At 33.9% G+C, this 17,783-nt stretch overlaps 2 protein-coding genes across 2 annotated transcripts; one reads left to right on the top strand and one right to left on the bottom strand.

Moving 5' to 3' along the window:
- The first annotated feature begins 3,802 nt into the window (after positions 1 to 3,802).
- Positions 3,803 to 15,589, top strand: LOC148274418 (coactosin-like protein). The gene is made up of 2 exons (XM_088237142.1): positions 3,803 to 3,959; positions 15,018 to 15,589. Exons 1-2 carry the CDS (start codon positions 3,837 to 3,839, stop codon positions 15,132 to 15,134), a joined length of 240 nt encoding a protein of 79 aa, XP_088093268.1. The 5' UTR covers positions 3,803 to 3,836; the 3' UTR covers positions 15,135 to 15,589.
- Positions 7,198 to 13,203, bottom strand: Orc5 (origin recognition complex subunit 5). Its single transcript, XM_088237141.1, has 3 exons — positions 11,809 to 13,203; positions 8,559 to 8,714; positions 7,198 to 7,502 (listed from the first exon to the last, which is right to left on the bottom strand). Exons 1-3 carry the CDS (start codon positions 12,963 to 12,965, stop codon positions 7,412 to 7,414), a joined length of 1,404 nt encoding a protein of 467 aa, XP_088093267.1. The 5' UTR covers positions 12,966 to 13,203; the 3' UTR covers positions 7,198 to 7,411.
- Positions 15,590 to 17,783: the final 2,194 nt, after the last annotated feature.

Genomic DNA, 17,783 nt, shown 5'->3' with positions numbered 1-17,783 from the left:
AATGATCTAGATATGCTGCGATTGGTGTACCAATGCAGTGCCCAATGCACCATAAGGTGCTGAAAGGGAATGATGTTGATGATGTCAATATAGAAATATACATATGTATTTTTTAATGTGTCATTATTATTAAAAGCAATAGGTCAGTAGATAATATTTGACTCAGGATAAAAAAATATATTAAATAATTAAGTTTATCTCGTATATTTAATGACAATAGTATATTAGATTTTATTAGTAATATTGGGCCACACTCAGCGCAGGAAATGACTCACTGATTAGATACATTATAATCTACACAATATTCATTTTTGATTTATTTATTCCTTTTTCCCATTGAAGACAAGTTTCGATATTAATTTAGTTACGCGTGGTGTTTCAGGGCTAGACCGCGAAAAAACTTAAAAAAACCATATTTTCTTTTAAATAGGGTCAATCCTTAATTTCTCGGACTAGCATCTCTTCCACAAACCCCTACCCCCCCCCCTAACCCAGCCGCTTCCCTAGTCCACGTCCGGTGCTTATTGCTTTGTTAGTGGAATACATTTTTTATCTCGATCCTTATTATTTTTTAATCGGTTTATGGTCCCATAGCTAGTGTTGCGGACTCGCGGATCGGAGGTCCAAGGTTCGAACCCGCTCTATTCCAACTTGATTCTCATTTACTAATATTGAGTTATTTAGAACTCGTTGAAAATGGCCCCCGAAATTGAATCACTTTAGTAAATCATAAAAATATATTTAAAACTTAAAACTTGGTGGAACTGCTTTTTAATTATAAGAATAAAAATGCTTTGTAGTTTTATTCCACTTTATTTATAATTATTTTATAAATTTTTAAATATAAATTAATTTAAATAATTTTTTTATTTTAAAAAAATTATAAAAAAAGTGGAATAAAACTATAAAGTATTTTTATTATTAAAATTAAAATCATAATATTTATTATAATATTTATCAAAAAAAATAAATTGTACCAGAAAAAATATTTTCAGACGTTGCCTAGTAGGTGAAATAATTCAATCAGATTAATCTCTTCACAACAATAAGGTTTCAGCTCTTTAACCTTTCCCTCACTAAGCATCCAAAAATTACACATGTTCCGAACGGGGGACCAAACGACCCCAGCACCTTCTTGTATATGGCATCAGGAGAATAAAACATTGGAAGTGTTTATGACTGTGCCATAATTTATTCATTTTTGTTAGTTTGCCGAATGCTTATGTACATAAAGTGAAACTGACCAAATCGGTCTACGGGGGATTAGAATCCCCCCTTCGGTACGGCTAGGTTAACTTCACTGCATTTGAAATTTGCCACCAAACTTTGATGTCCGAGTTGAGGTTACCATTGCTCTCCACCAGAAGGACAATTGCTGACCTCACTCTAATGCATAAAGTGGTATGCACCATAATAGACTGCCCAAATATACTGTCCCCGATAAACTTTGGTGTACCCACAAGGACCACCAGACTCCGACACACGTTCCAGCGAGAGTACTCCCCTAGTGAGCATCCACGGAACAGCCAATAATTATGCTGATCTGTTGGACTTGCTCCACACCACTCCTGCTGCTATCAAATTAGCTATCCTATCCACCGAATGGCCATCTCCTCAATTCTCCTCTTTTTAATGTGTTTCTTATCTTCACTTTTTTTATAATTAATTACATGTTTAGTGTAATAGTTATGATTTTATTTTTTGTTATTTTCTGTAATGTCTAAATAAATAAATCTATGTACCAACAATATTTTGAGTTTGTCCAAATTCTTGTAGACAGGGACTGGATTCAACTCCCTGGGGAGCTGTTTATATTAACATATTATGAACTTTTTATGTAATATTTTTATTTTTACTTTTTTAGAATTAAATTATTTTTCCCTCTCCTCCTGCATTCATAATAAATTAGTGTGAAATCTTTAATTGGTCTTACTTTTTTTTATTGTTCTTTTGTTCCTTGTTTTATATAAAGACTGTATGATTTCATTAATAAATAAATATTACAACAGAGATGAAGAACATTTAAGAGAAGGTAATATAGAAGTCTAGGCATCTACATTACCTTCTCTTAAATGTTCTTCATCTCTGTTGTAATATGTTGATATAAACAGCTCCCCAGGGAGTTGAATCCAGTCCTTGTGTACAAGAATTTGGACAAACTCAAAACATTGTTGATAAATCCACCGGTCCATGAAGAAGTATAGAAATTGAAAAAATAACATTTTCAGGCGCTGCCTAGTATGTAGGTGAAATAATTCAATTAGACGAATCTCACCCGCATAAATAAAGGTTTCAGCTCTTTAACTTCACAAACATCAATAGATGAAAGAATTGAAGGAATATAGATGTTCAAATATAGGCAGAATGGTGAATGTTACACAGTGTGTAAAGTGGCCACTTAAACCAGCCATTGACAGGTTATAATCCCTGTAGATGCCTAGACTTCTATATTACCTTCTCTTAAATGTTCTTCATCTCTGTTGTAATATGTTAAATCTATGTACTTTTAACTGTATATTGTAAGAGCCCTCAGGGCGTTTATTAAATAGATAATCAACAGATGGAAGATTGAGGAAGTTTAGCGGGTTTTAAAAAATATTAAAATTTATTTATCGTATTATCAGCGCTACGATTTTTAAAAGTATTGTAATTTTGAAATTACTCCGCCGGTGACGCCAGCCACATATTCTCTTCGGTGAGTTCTGCTGATCGGCGGGTTTTTTTTTCCGTAAAGCAGAAATCTATCACAACACTTATCATTGGTTGATTTGGAAGAACTTGTGACATCGTACGAAGTAGTATATTTTTATTAATTTATTTTCTAGAAACTTCACTGTACAATCAAATGCTCGAATTTTACCGCCTGTAAGAAAACATTTTTAATTTCCAATTTTACATAGCGCTGAACTTCTTCATTGAAGAAATATGGATGTTCAAACATGGACAAAATGGTGACTGTTACACGGTGTGTAAAGTGCAGTATATTTTTATTAATTTATTTTCTAGGAACTTCAAAAAGTAAAAGTGTAGTATATTTTTATAATTTATTTTCTAGAAATTTCACCATACAATCAAATGCTCGAATTTTACCACTTGTAAGGAAACATCACAGTTCACAACGGACTCCTGGTCCCGTCCCTGATGTATGGGAGCGAAGTATGGACTTGGAAAAACAGGGATGAAAGTAGGCTGAATGCTGTCAAAATGCAATCTCTCAGGCAAATGTGTGGTAAAACTATGTACGATAGATGCACAAATGTTGAGATCCGTACATTATGTAAGGCTGAGACAAGCATTATCGATAAAATCAAGAAAGGAGCTCTGCGCTGGTTTGGACATGTAGAACGAATGGACAGCGAGAGAACGGCTAAGAGTATTAACAATGCGAATGTTGATGGATGCAGAAATAGAGGAAGACCGAGAAAGACATGACATGACCAAATCCAACAAATACTTAAAGATGGACATGTCAAAAGTCGGAATAATCGGCGCGCGTGCATGATAAGATGTATGAATGTAGAGGAAGCGAGATCTGTATGCAAAGATAGAGTGTTGTGGCGTTCTATCCTCTCTGCCTACCCTTACGGGGAAACGGCGTGATGGTTTGTTTGTGTGAGGAAACATTTTTGATATCCAATTTCACATAGCGCTGAACTTCCTCATCGAAGAAATATGGATGTTCAAACATGGACAAAATGGTGACTGTTACATGGTGTGTAATGTGGCCACTAAACCAGCCGATGGCAGGTTATAAGCCATGTAAATGTCTAGACTTCCATCTCTCCGTCTATAATGCAATCGGTTGATTTTTATTATATGTATTTGGCAGAGTACAGATGGGCGACGAGATGTCCAAACGGCGGAAGTTTCTATTCCTCACCTGGGTGGGGCCCGGAGTGTCGGTCATCAAGAGAGCCAAAATGTCCACCGACAAGGCCATGGTCAAGGACATTATATCCGTAAGTACCCCCTCCCCTACCTTATTAATCCTATAATGTTTGTTACTTTATATTTTGTTGTTAAAAAAACTATTAATTATATCACTGAATAAATTCACAGTAAATTTAAAGATACTTTTTGAACTTGAGTAAAAACAGCATTCTGTTTTAATTAGTATTACTGTATTATTATTTTCTGTTTTTCTTTTTATTTAGTATAATTTTTATTTCTTTTGTTATATTCGAAATTACGTGTATAACTTTGAATTGCTAAATAACTAAAACAGTGTAAGCCACTCTCCGAGTACACGAGCTAGTCTCTTTTTTTTTTTGGAATATTACAGTTTTAAGATAAATATGTAAAACAATATTTTGAGTCTGTTCAAATTCCTGTAAACAAGGACTGGATTCAACTTTAATACAATTATATAAATTTAACATTAATTAATACATCAACAGATGAACGAATTGAAGGAATATAGATGTTCAAATATGGGCAGAACGGTGAATGTTATACAGTGTGTAAATAGGCCACTTAAACCAGCCAATGACAGGTCATAAGCCCTGTAAATGCCTAGACTTCTATATTACCTTCTCTTAAATGTTCTTCATCTCTGTTGTAATATGTTAATATAAACAGCTCCCCAGGGAGTTGAATCCAGTCCTTGTCTACAAAAATTTGGGCAAACTCAAAATATTGTTGATAATTTACCTGGTCCATGAAGAAGTATAGAAATTGAAAAAATAATATTTTCAGGCGTTGCCTAGTATGTAGGTGAAATAATTCAATTAGATGAATCTCACCCGCATAAATAAAGGTTTAATACAACTATATAAATTTAACATTAATTAATACATCAACAGATGAAAGAATTGAAGGAATATAGATATTCAAATATGGGCAGAATGGTGAATGTTATACAGTGTGTAAAGTGGCCACTTAAACCAGCCAATGACAGGTCATAAGCCCTAGAATTCTATATTACCTTCTCTAAAATGTTCTTCATCTCTGTTGTAATACGTTAAATATGTAAAAGTAGATTGCAATAGAAAAAAAAAAACAATTTATGTAACTATATTAATTAATATTTTTAAATTTATTTTTACATTTTTAAAGTAATAAAGGTCTAGAAAATACTGTCCAGTAAAAAAAAAAATTTTTTACTAATTATTAGTAGCGTAAAAGATATTTCCAATTTTTGAGTTCCCGCAAAAATGGTGATGCCCCGCCCCTAATATGTCACGATTCATGTTTATTTGTTCTTGGCCATTGAATTGTGTTTGGAACATTATCACGAATCTTGACGTCACAACCAAGGCCAAAGACAGCGCGTTTTTCTACGAATGTATTTTTATTGAATTTCTTTTTTACATTTATGTATGACAACATTTCTCCACAACATCCATATCGATTTTGAAAATACAATTAATTATTCTAAATTCATTTCATATATTTTAATCAGTATTCGTAGTGTGTGATATTTCCCTACTACAAGACATAAACCAACCCTTAAAATGTAGCTTGATTAGAATGACAGCTGTCAAACTAATTTCATTAGTGATGGGAAATCACTGATCAAATCGATTTTATCAGTTATTTCATGCAATCATGAAACCCTATTTCCGAAAATTGATATAAAAAACGCAAAAACAAGCCTATTATAGTGTGTTTAACACAATTATTCACCAAAAAATGAGACATTTATACTTTTTTCATGAACAACATCAAATGAATTATTTTTTTATTCGATCAATTTACATTGATCAATTTGTACCATCTCTAACGTTTTTGCAAAATGATGTAACCTTGTAAAAATGTCGTTAATAATTAAGTTTATTTTAGTTTTCTTTTAGTTTTAAAGCTGATTTTTTTAATTAATGTTGATTTGTTTCAAGCATGGTATTAAAAAAAATAATTAACACGGCAGATAGAAATGATTTTTCGTGTGTCAATATAAATAACTCCTTTGAAGTTACTACAAAGTTATGTAGTCACTTTTTCTGACAACTGTCATTCTAATCATGTTACATTTAAGGACTATAAAAATGAAACATGTAAAAAAATATGATCAATTAATTTATGTTACAATAATATGATGTTCAAAACATTTAAGTTTGTAAGTGAAAATTCTTGATGGAAGTTCATTGTAATTTTTTATTATATAAATAAAACACGAAAGATACTTTAATCCACAAATTTGGAATATCCAGTGACCGGTTTCATCGCTTTCGCGACATCTTCAAGACTGGATATTCCAAATTTGTGGATTAAAGTATCACTCGTGTTTTATTTATATAATAAAATATGATGTTCATATTTTTATTAAGATGATAGGCAGTGTAAGGAAAATTTGACGAATACTGAAGCGATTTTGATGTTTTTTTTTAGTATTAGAATGAAATTTTGTGTCTGTTCTTTTTCCATTATATTCAGGACTTTTACCCGAGAGCAGCCATTGCTTACTTGCACTCGAACAATGCTCGCAAATTGTGAAAATTCACTTTAAAAATCAGTGTCAGACGAACAGGGCTTGTTGTGAAACCATGAATTTACTGCGTGACAAGTTTGAGGATAACCAGCTTTACCCACCGTTAAACTACTGGAAGTCTTCTTTAATTATGACCGTTCTCTAGACGCTCAAATTAGTAGAACGATAAGTTTAAATCACTCATTAAATGCATACGCAAAAATTTGCCAGTTGATGCCGCCCGTCAATTAATAAATGCGTTTGTAGTGTCTAGAGTCGATTATTGTAATGGTATCTACGCAGGTCTACCGATGAATAAAATGACTCGCCTAGTCTGTATTGAATGCCGCAGCGAGACTTATTTTCGGAATCTCAGCCATAAAGTTCAGCCATATCACTGTGGCGCTATATAAGTTATCTATAATAATAATAACTTCCAGACATGATCATTCTGTTAATTGGCCTTCACGATACTGTGATTTGACCCGATTGGATTATTTCCTATTGGGCTACTTTAAACTAATTAATTAAAGGAAAATTAACTAAAAATAAATTCCTAATAAATTAATATATTATACCCTTATAGTATATTAACAAGTAGGTAGTAATTTTATTGTTTATTTTTGCATAAAAATGTCTGCCTTAAAACAGGTTGTACCTAGTTAGGCAGACTAGACATGATCCAGAGAAATCTATTACCTAAGTGTTTATGTAGTAGATAAAGTTATTATTATTTTTGTTAATAAACTTTGATTATTATTATCTATTTTAATTTAAATGAAAACACCAGATACAAAGAAAAATAACAATCTATTACTAAACTTGTACAAAATACTCAAAACACAGATTAGATCACTAGTAAAATTACCACAGTACGAAAAATAAGTCTTTTCATCCATAACATGTTTGTATGGCTGTTGGAAAATTTTACATTATACTGCATACTTCGTTTGAATCTCTTACTATTGAACTTGCCTTACGAACAAAATAGATGATCAATTTATTTCATATATAATCATATAGATATTTCCTGATGTTGAAGCCGACAGATCTGGAGACGGATGTCACGAGGTGTGAAGAGGCGATACACCGATACCTGAGAAAATAAATTATAATCATTATTAGGGTTATTTATTTATTTATTAATGAAATCATAGTCTTTATATAAAACAAGGTACAAAAGAACAATTTAAAAAAGTAAGACCAATTACAGATTTCACACTAATTTATTATGAATGCAGGAGGAGAGGGGAAAAATAATTTAATTCTAAAAAAGTAAAAATAAAAATATTACATAAAAAGTTCATAAAAAGGAGAAGACATTGTAAAGCTACTCTACTTTCCTCCCTCTCTTTCTGCTTCCATGAACATTTAAATTTAACTGTAAAAAATCACAACCAACAATAAATTGTTAGATGCAGGTAGTAGATGTAAATAAGTATACATTAAGAGTTGAAATCAAATGTTTAAAATTAAAATGAAAAGTTTAAATTAAAATTAAGTTAGAGGTTTAAATAAAAAGTTAAAATTAAGAATTAAAATTAAAAATTGAAAGATAAAATTAAAAATCAAATTAAAAGTTAAAAGTCAGGCAGGAGATAAATTTCAAATGTCTTTAACAGATCTGATAAAAATATGGTATTTATAGGTAATCTGTATTCTTCGTAGAGTGCTATTTTTTAAATAATTAGTCATTGAGTTAGGAATGTCGAAGAGTACAGATTGACGAGTGCTACAGACAGAGACAGTTATCCTAAAACAGGTAGAGGAATTTGTGCATCTGGGAGGTATGTTTTCTAGAATTGGAATGACAGAATCGAAATGGAACGATCGCAGAAATAGTGAGATCTCGGATATAATGAGGAAACATTAGTTGACATTTTAGTTCGTGGTTTTCTCCATAAAAGTGAATATGTACTTTTATAACGAGCTTCTTCTTGGACATACAACAAAAATATTGTCAACAGCTGAGCAAATACTCTTCAATAGTTTAAAAACATCATTTTTGAAATAAGAAGCTAAGTAATAAAATCCAAATGGGAGACTAACTTATTACCGATGCCCCTGGCGTGAGGTTTGTTTGATTTTGTGTGAAAAATTCATTGTAAAAATGGTTGATCGATGAACACTAAACAAATAATTTTGCGTCTACCTGGAGTGGTCGGCCGACAGTAGTCTGAGGGTGACGAGTGCCGACACTTGGCTTAGCAGGTTGGCGGTCAGGCCGACTCTCTCCTCCAGGATGGAGTAGAAGATGGCCAGGAGACGGTCCAGAGTGAAGTACTTCGGACCCAGCTGCTCGTTTAGTCTGGAAATTAACAACAAATTCACAATCCGTGTATTAGGACGAAGACGCAAAGGGAATATGCAAATAGACATTTCGTCATTTCATTCCCCTAGGAAATGCATTTTTGAGAAGGGAATATGGAAGTCTAGGCATTTACAGGGCTTATGATCTGTCAACTTCGCAGTTGGTAAGACGGCTGACTGAATCTGTGGACGCAAGTTTGATTTCCGCCGGTTGCAAAAAAATCCAAGAAAGGTTTTTTCTCATCTGGTCTGGGTGTTGTGGTGTGTTTCCATAACTTCCTTCTACATCCATCCTTCCCACCTGCAGACAAGTCTCTGAAATAGAAACTTAGCGGCTTATTGCCTTTTTAATAAATAAAATAAAAATTATCTAGTTTAAATTTGGGGCTTAGGATCACAGGGGTAGCTACAAAAATCATTATTGTGAGTCAATCTCAGCCTCGACGATGCCATAATCATATTTCGGGGTTCAGGATCACAAAGATGTAACTAAAATAATATGGTTTTGTGATGATTGCAAATATAGATTTGAATCCTTTGAAACTCAGAAATTATGATTATGACATCACTGAAACTGAGCCTAACTCATAATTCTAACTTTTGCAGCTACCCCCCTGTGATCATAAACCTCTGAAGCAGCCATAACATTCACCATACGCCTATGTTCAAACATCTATTTCCATCTGTTGACTTTTTTTTTCTTTAAAAAAAAAAGAAATATTTACGTTCTTATTATTTACCCAAATATTTAGATTTTTGGGCCATTTTTAACGAGTTTTAAATAGCTACTACTACAGAGAGAATGGACCGCCACACACGTCTATCCTGGCATACATTCCTAGCTTCTTCCACATTCATACATCTCGTCATACATGCCCTTCGGTTCTGTCTGCTTTTGACATGACCAGCTTAAGATTTTGGTTTATCTGATCATGCCACGTCTTCCTCGGTCGTCCTCGTCTCATAGCAGAGACAAATATTTTTTGTATTAAAATCCTGCATATTTTTACAAATTTTACTTTCCAAATCCGGTGTGAAAATATCCATTTGAAAATTTAAAAAAATTCAACTTCACCATGGAAAAAAATTAGAGAGACTTGTATCCTATGTAGACTAGTGTGACATCACAGCCGCACAAGAGTTGATCAACAATGTGTTGCTGTAAATTTCTATTATAATAACAACGACGTTCTTAAATATATCATTGATTATTTTTTCATTTGATAAAATCCTTCATTTCACAATCGAGCCGATTATTTTATTAGTTTGATACTAAAATCGCAATAAAAAATACACCTAACAAACACTCGATTGGTGACGCTGGTTTTCTCTTTCCTTCATTATTTCCAATACGTATGTAAGAGGAAGACAGTAGATTTTCTATATTTAACCACCTACATATTGTAAAAAAATCCTTTTATATTGTGTGTTATCTGTAGAGCCTTTAACTGCATTTGAGTCATAATTAAGAGTAAAATAATTATCTGCTCATAAAATTGCCACAATTAACTTTAATAATACACTTTTTGTCATTATCTTGTTTAGTTAAGATTCTTATCAACTTGGCAAATAAAAAAATGTAATTTCTTTAACAAGCTAATACACTTTTTATATTGGGTGTACTATAGATACATTTAGTCTGCCATTTTTTGCGCAGAAATATATAAAAATAACATATAAAATTTATAAAAATAGAGGAATGAGGAAGTTCAGCGCTACAGGAAACTAAATGCAAAAAATGTTTTATTGGATATGTATAAAAAAATTATAAAAATGAACTACTTTGAAACAACACGGGTAATTATGGACATTATAAATCAATTATAGCGTTGCTGTGTTGTGATAGATTTTCGGTTTCCGGGTGGCCATTTTTTCCAACATTTAGTTTATTTTGACAGCTATGGGGTTTTACTTTCAAATAGCGATGTAATTTCAAAACCACAAGACTATAAAAAATCAACAACAAACTATCACTGCGTTTGCCCGAAAGGGTAGGCAGACAGGATAGAACGCCATGTCACTCTATCTTTGCATACATATCTTGCTTCCTCTACATTCATACACGTTCTCATGCACGCGCGCCGATTATTCCGACTTTTGACATGTCCGTCTTTCTCGGTCTTCCTCTATTTCTGCATCCATCAACATTCGCATTGTAAATATTCTTAGCTGTTCTTTTGCTGTCCATTCGCTCTACATGTCCGAACCGACGCAGAGCTCCTTTCTTGATTTTATCGATAATGCCTATCTCAGCCTGCCATAATGAACGGATCTCGACATTTGTGCATATATCGTACATAGTTTTACCACACATTCGTCTGAGAGATCGCATTTTGACATCATGGCATTGATAACATCATCATCATCATTCCCTTTCCGCACCTAATGGTAATGGTGCATAGGGCACTGCATTGGTACACCGATTGCAGCGTATCTTGATCATTTTTTGTTGCATGAAGGTAAGGTGATCAGTCTTACGCTTCAGGTACCAGTCCCCTTTAAAAAATTCAAAAATCCCTTTTAAATAAAATTTTATGATTTACTCAAACATTTACATTTTCAGAGCCATTTTCAATCTTAGAAATTCCGTAATTTATAAAAATAAAAAAAATATTTTTATGTATCATATCGGCCTTGTGGTGTAATGGTCAGCGCGTTTGCCTACCATGCAAGAGGTCTCGGATTTGATTCTCGACATGGTTGATTTGAAATATTGATTTAAAATTGATGGGTGTTTTTACACTAGAATATTTTATAGTCTCTGGACTGGTACCTGAAGCGTAAGACTGATCACATTACCTTCATGCTACAAAGAATTATCATGATACGCTGTGATTGGTTTACCTGTGCAGTTCCCTATGCACCATTAGGTGCGGAAACGGAATGATGATGTTAATATCCGCTCTTTTTCAAATTTAAAAATGAGCTGGTGCTTTTTGTAAAGTAAAATAAAATGGTAATGTTTGTACTTCATTCAAAATTATCTTTTCCATTCAACAAGATATAGAGCAAACGCAGTATCTTAGAAGATACTCTACAGAGTAGACAAGTTTCTTTCACAACTCACGCAAACACCTAACATATGACTGTACCTATCGCTGAGTTTGGCCTTGGCGTTGACTTGCTGCATTCGCTTCTTCTGCTTTCCGTGGTACTTCATGAACAGGCGCTTGTCCTCCTTGGCGGGGTTGTAGCTCGCCAGGTACGCCGCGATCAGCAGGAACTTGGCGTAGAACGGCAGCTCCAAGTTCTCCGCGCCCTCCGGACCCGCGGCCGCCGCGTCCTCGGGCCGGATGCCCAGCCTCTCCATCCTCAGCTCGATGTCCCGGGCCAGGGGATCCTCGGACTCGAGGGAAGGATTCTCGACCTGCACGCGAAGGTACAGCGTTTCGAGATTCGACTTCAAAGCGGGGGCGATGTGGCGCCAGAGCCTCGTCACGTCGTTTCCTTTCACGCTCCCGTCCAGAATCGGCTCGCAATATTTCACGAAACAAATTCTCGCCATGTGCCTCAACTCGACGAGATCGCGGCACGGGCGGTAAAACACGCTCAAGAACGCGTTCAAATAATTCGCAAACAGATCCGAACGCTCGATCTCCGCCCGCGTGCTCGCGTCCGTCGCGGACTGGCACAAAACCCGGTTGACGCACGTCTGTCTATCTGTAAAAATAATCCTGTATAACTCCTCTTTTGTGTACTGCGGGAAGAAGATTTTTATCGGTTCGCGCAGGCCAGTCTTTAAGTAGTATTTTTCAAAAACCAGATCCGATAGTAGAATCGTACAGATGTTGAGCTGGCAAAATTCGCGCAGGCGTAAAAACGCGGGAAGAATGTTGTGATCCATGTCTCGAAGTCTTTCCGCTTTGTCTATGACGACAAACAGCGGTTCGCGCGCGTGCTCCGGCAGAATGCAGTCGAGATAGTACGCGAAATCCTTCACCGTGTCGCATCTGTGGACTGGCGAGTATTTGTTCTCCCTGTTGCTAACGTGTCCCGACAATTTGTTCAGTATCGTTTCGAACATGATTCTCGGCGTGTAGCACTCCACGGCGCTGAGCGCGGCGTGCCGGTGCCCGAATTTGGCGAGCGCGGCGGCTACGCACGCGCTCTTCCCGGACGACGTGTTTCCGAATATATATAAACTCGGCGGAACCGGCTCGTCCGCCTCCCGTATCAAATTGTACAACTGAGCGAACTGGGCTTCCCGACAGGGCAATGTTTTATTCATTTCGTCCAGAAATTCATCCATTTTGCGTGTAAATACAACTAGATTTTTTACGATGAAAAAATATACACAGAACACGTGTAACTTAATCTAACACAATAAACACGTTGACTAATCGTTTTTCTGTTGTACGAACCGAGTTTATTTTACTAAATTTATCTCACAAAACACATATTTTCAATTACTTTATTCAATCGCCCGGCTTTTGATCGTTCAGCTGTCAGTCTGCAAACGTCAAAACAATTTGAGCGGGAACCGCAGTGTTGCCAATGCAACCTAAAAAAATATAGGCCGGGTGTATTTTAAAATATAATCGTCGTACCTACCTATTTAAAACTAATTCTTGTAACATTATTTTCTGACTTCAAATTTCTACCTACGTTTTTCGTAAATTTATTTTTAAATTTACATTTCGAACAAATAATATAATTTAGACCATGGTTGTTAAATATTTTAAATTACTTGAAATGTTTATGATTGTTTTATTTTATCTGTCTTATTAGGGAAATTACATAATAATAAAATATTTTAGTTCTAATAAAGTTATTAATTATAAAGTAACTGTACTTAAAAATGTTGTTTTAATTGGTCTACGCTTCAGGCTCATAATAAATGCATATTTTGTTTTGTATAAATTAAGCTATTCCTTACAAAAAAAAATTCTGCTACGAACTTTTATTTTATTTATTTAAATGACTATGGATCTGGGAGAAAACTCCTCCCATCAAAGATGTTGCAAGATTCACCCTACAAAATTTTGCAGAATAGGGAAATATGATATACTACGAATACCGACAAAAATATATGAAATGGGTTTAGAATAATTAATTGTGTTTACAAAATCAATATAGATATTGCGGAGAAATGTTTTCATACATAAATATAAAAAAGAAATTCAATAAAAATACGTTCGTCGAAAAACGCGACGTGTTTGGCCTTGGTTGTTGTGATGTCAAGATTCGTGATATTGTTTTACACAAATTTCAATGGCAAGGAACAAATTAACATGAGTCATGACGTATTAGGGGCGTGGCCAATGGAATCACCTTTTTTTGCGGGAATTCAAAATTACAAATTTAAAAGTATGTATTATGCTGCTAATAATTAGCAAAAAAAAAATATATTTCTTGAAAAGTTAATCAAGACCTTGGCTTGGAAAGTGAGGTTAATTTATGGGGACTCGTCACAATAGATCTACACAGGTTGTAGCCAGTGGTGTAGTCCTAAATAAAAAAGTACCGGAGCGCATCACCACCACTTTGGTGAAGTAGGAGCGATATAGGAGGGGGGAGGAGGGAGGGTGGGGGACACATGTTTAGACTTTTGCTAGTTATAGGTAATAAATACGTTTGTTGTTATTTTGAATTGTTGGAAAAGACTTAAGTAGATATATTTTTGAAAAGTAATATTTGTCCCTCATCATATTTGTCTATCATCCGCTCAGATAAAAAGTACCGGAGCGCCTCTCCGGTGCGCTCCGGCCCGACTACACCACTGGTTGTAGCTTATATCTGTGTCTTGGGTCCAAAAGAGCCGATTTTCTAGAGGAGGGTTGATGTTAATTCGAAAATATACATTTTTATCAAAATAATATATACACACATATGTGGTAGTGTTTTTTAATCGATAATAGTTTCAAACACCTCAAGCAGGTCAGTAAAAAATTACTATATTGTAATGTTGTGATTTACGACATTGGCCCTTTTGGACCCAAGCCACAAGTTACACCAATGACACCCTTCTTTCAAAGCATCATAAATTATTATGTTATGATTTCACAAATGATCGCATTGATAATTTAAGTCATAGATCACAATATCCGCTGTAATTTTGGTAAAAAGAGAGAGACAGTAAATTTACCAGGGCTGGTATTCATAATGTAATTGCGTGCGAAGAGATCGCTCTGTTAGTGTGTATTTGGTACGTATATGCACATTAAAAATGTGTTTTCTATGTGCGCTTTTGAGTTTAGAATACCACCCCAGAACACACCACACAGGTCGCTGTGACGTCAGTAGCTTATTTAAGAACCGAGTTTTTAAGGATAAGTTTAAACTGTGATTTTGTTTTTGTCAGAATTTCGCCGTGGAGCTGCAGCTGGAGAGCATCACGGAGCTGGAGATGGAACAGTTCCGGGACGCGCTGAATCGGGCGGGGGGCGCCAACTACGGCACCGGGGTGCGGGACTTATGAGGGGCTCATAAGTTCCTAAATATTTTGTTAGTTGGTGCATTTGACCTTTTGTGAGCGGTGATATATTCATAATATTGCCATTGTAGACTTGTAACGCGAGTCCGCACTTAAACATCGATAAATTATAGAAAAACAGATGCGTTCCTGAAATAGTTGCGTAATATAAATTATGATAAAACATTCGATCGTTGTAACGTAAATCAAATTGATGTTCTAGAATTTTATTTTTAAAATTGCCCATTCTAGTTTGTCTGATGTCAAGCGAATGTCGGTTGAAATGTTAGGTATTGTCGCGAATCAAAATGGCTTTTTATATTATGTATGTATTCAAATATATTGCGATGCCTTTTTAGCAGATTTACAACAGCGATGGATGTATTTTAATATGTTTAGCAAATTCTTAAATAGTTTAATGTGTTTTTAGCATTTTTTTACGCATGTTTTTAAATGGAAAAGAATGAAATTCTAAAACGCTGTACTGCTTAGCAATAAATCGTGTTTGTAACATCTAGAAACGCCATCCGTGATAAAATAAATGTTAGAAATTAATGTTATATCACTATTCATTACGATACAAATGTTGACAAAAGGCGTATTTACTTTTGTAATATGTTAGAATCATTAAATCGTAATATTTTGTTTACTAGAAAAATAATTATAAACGCCTTTCATTTGGAACAGTACATTAAACAGGGGTAAATTGTTCATTATTTATCTAATTAAAAAAAAGGTCTTTATTTTTGCTGAGAGCAACACTTTAATAAATTTAAAATTTTCTAGATTTCTTTCCATTTTTTAAATTTGGACTAAGTTAAAAATACACTTATTTATCTGAGCACAAAATTGTATGTTAATAATTATTATAAATTATTGTGTTAGAAATGGTTCGTAGGATGGTAACTTTTGACTTTAAGTCGACAAAATACTTAAATCTCAGCCGAGCTAAGGCGAGAGTGGATGCCATTAACTCTCGTGTAGTGTTTTTAGAATAAAAATGAGTTGTAAAACTAGTAAAAAGATGTAGTCGACACATTAACGACTCACAAGAGTAATTTTACACATTCTCGACATAAGCATGGCTGGGATAATAAACTTAAATACAATATTGTATCGAATAAGACATTGTTGTTAAATTAACCATTATTAGTCAAATATATAGTTTGTAGAACATGGAATGTAATCAAAAAGAGATAGGATTATTTTATTTGGTTTTAAAATCGTACTGTGTAATTTTAACATCGTTTTTTAAATATATATGAATTAAAGCGTCTTGCCAGATAATAATTACAATTATCATCCGTATAAACGGCTCTACTAAGTACATGTGCAATATTTTATTTGTATTTTTGTTTGCTTTTCGAGACTCAAGAAATCATTTGGATTTAATTATTGTAAGAGGATCTGAAGGCCGAGATTGGGAGCCGGTTTAGCATCAGGAATTGTTTACATATTTTCGTGGTACCTAGAAGGATGAAATCGCCTTATTATTGTGTATACAAGTCGTTTTTTATGGAATTTTTACAGTTTTCGATTATTTTTAAATTTATCAACATTTGCATAACAAAAATGAATAAAAAGTATAAAAAAAACAATAGTCAATGTGTTTTATTTATCATGTTGGTGGCCCGGTAAGTAAATCATGTGTCATCGGGTTTCTGGCACAAGTTAGTAAGTATATTTTACAAGGTAGTTGTGAGATATCGCACTTTTAAAGTTAAAATCTTATCCCAAATCAACAATTTATCAAAATCAAATATTTTTATTTACTTTAAAAAAAAAACATCATTTTATACCATTGAGATCTCATTTTTTAAAAATTTGTAGTCACCAACTTGTGCCAAAAACCCAACGATATCGTGGGGTATTAACTAAAACTAAGTAACATCAAAATCAGCATTTGTGTTTCCCACTAAAAACACATTTTTGTACCCTCCTCCATAAATGCTACAAATAAACGACAAGTCTTACATTCAAATAATCATAATATGATTTTAATGCATCACGACTCATCTATTCGTATGACTTGTTGCTAAAAAGCAATATCTTCCAGCCAGCCAAAATACACCGGTGAAAAATTGATAAAAATTAGTATATTAGAACAAATAAAACAAAAGCGAACATTCAAACTGCTTTATTCTTGAATAAAAATATTCTACAAATTCACTTTGAATGACAATAATTGAATGCTATTCTAAAAATAATTATTATTATTTAATAATTAATTCTTGGCATACTTATTTTGAAAAATTGAATATTAAAACTAAAGAAACAGTTTTTAAAACACAAAATAGTAAACAGTACGGGAGACACTACATAGATTAAAGTAAGAATGTTTGACATCTTAAAATAGTCTATAGATATTACAATAGCGATGAAGAACTTCTTTGAAAAAGGACATGGAAGACGAGACATTTACATGGCTAATCAACAGATGGAGGGATTGAAGAAATATAAATGTGCAAACATAGGTAGAAAAGGTCCTTTAGACGAACATAATTAAAAAATCTTGTAAGTTTAATTTTATAATTGAATTATATACAAAAGAGACCCAGATTATGTGCAGCAAATCTTGTCCTGACCCTGATCAGCCTCTATAACAATGGCCAGAGGAACGAAAAAGTTGATGGCTTTAAATACTTGGGAGTTCAC

Source organism: Micrasema longulum, unplaced genomic scaffold (genome assembly GCF_059751315.1).
Source record: "Micrasema longulum isolate JH-2025_06_02 unplaced genomic scaffold, ASM5975131v1 h1tg001659l, whole genome shotgun sequence".
NCBI classification, from domain to species: domain Eukaryota; kingdom Metazoa; phylum Arthropoda; class Insecta; order Trichoptera; family Brachycentridae; genus Micrasema; species Micrasema longulum.
The sequence above is the reverse complement of the archived record's forward strand: the minus strand, read 5'-3'. Positions and strand labels throughout refer to the sequence as shown.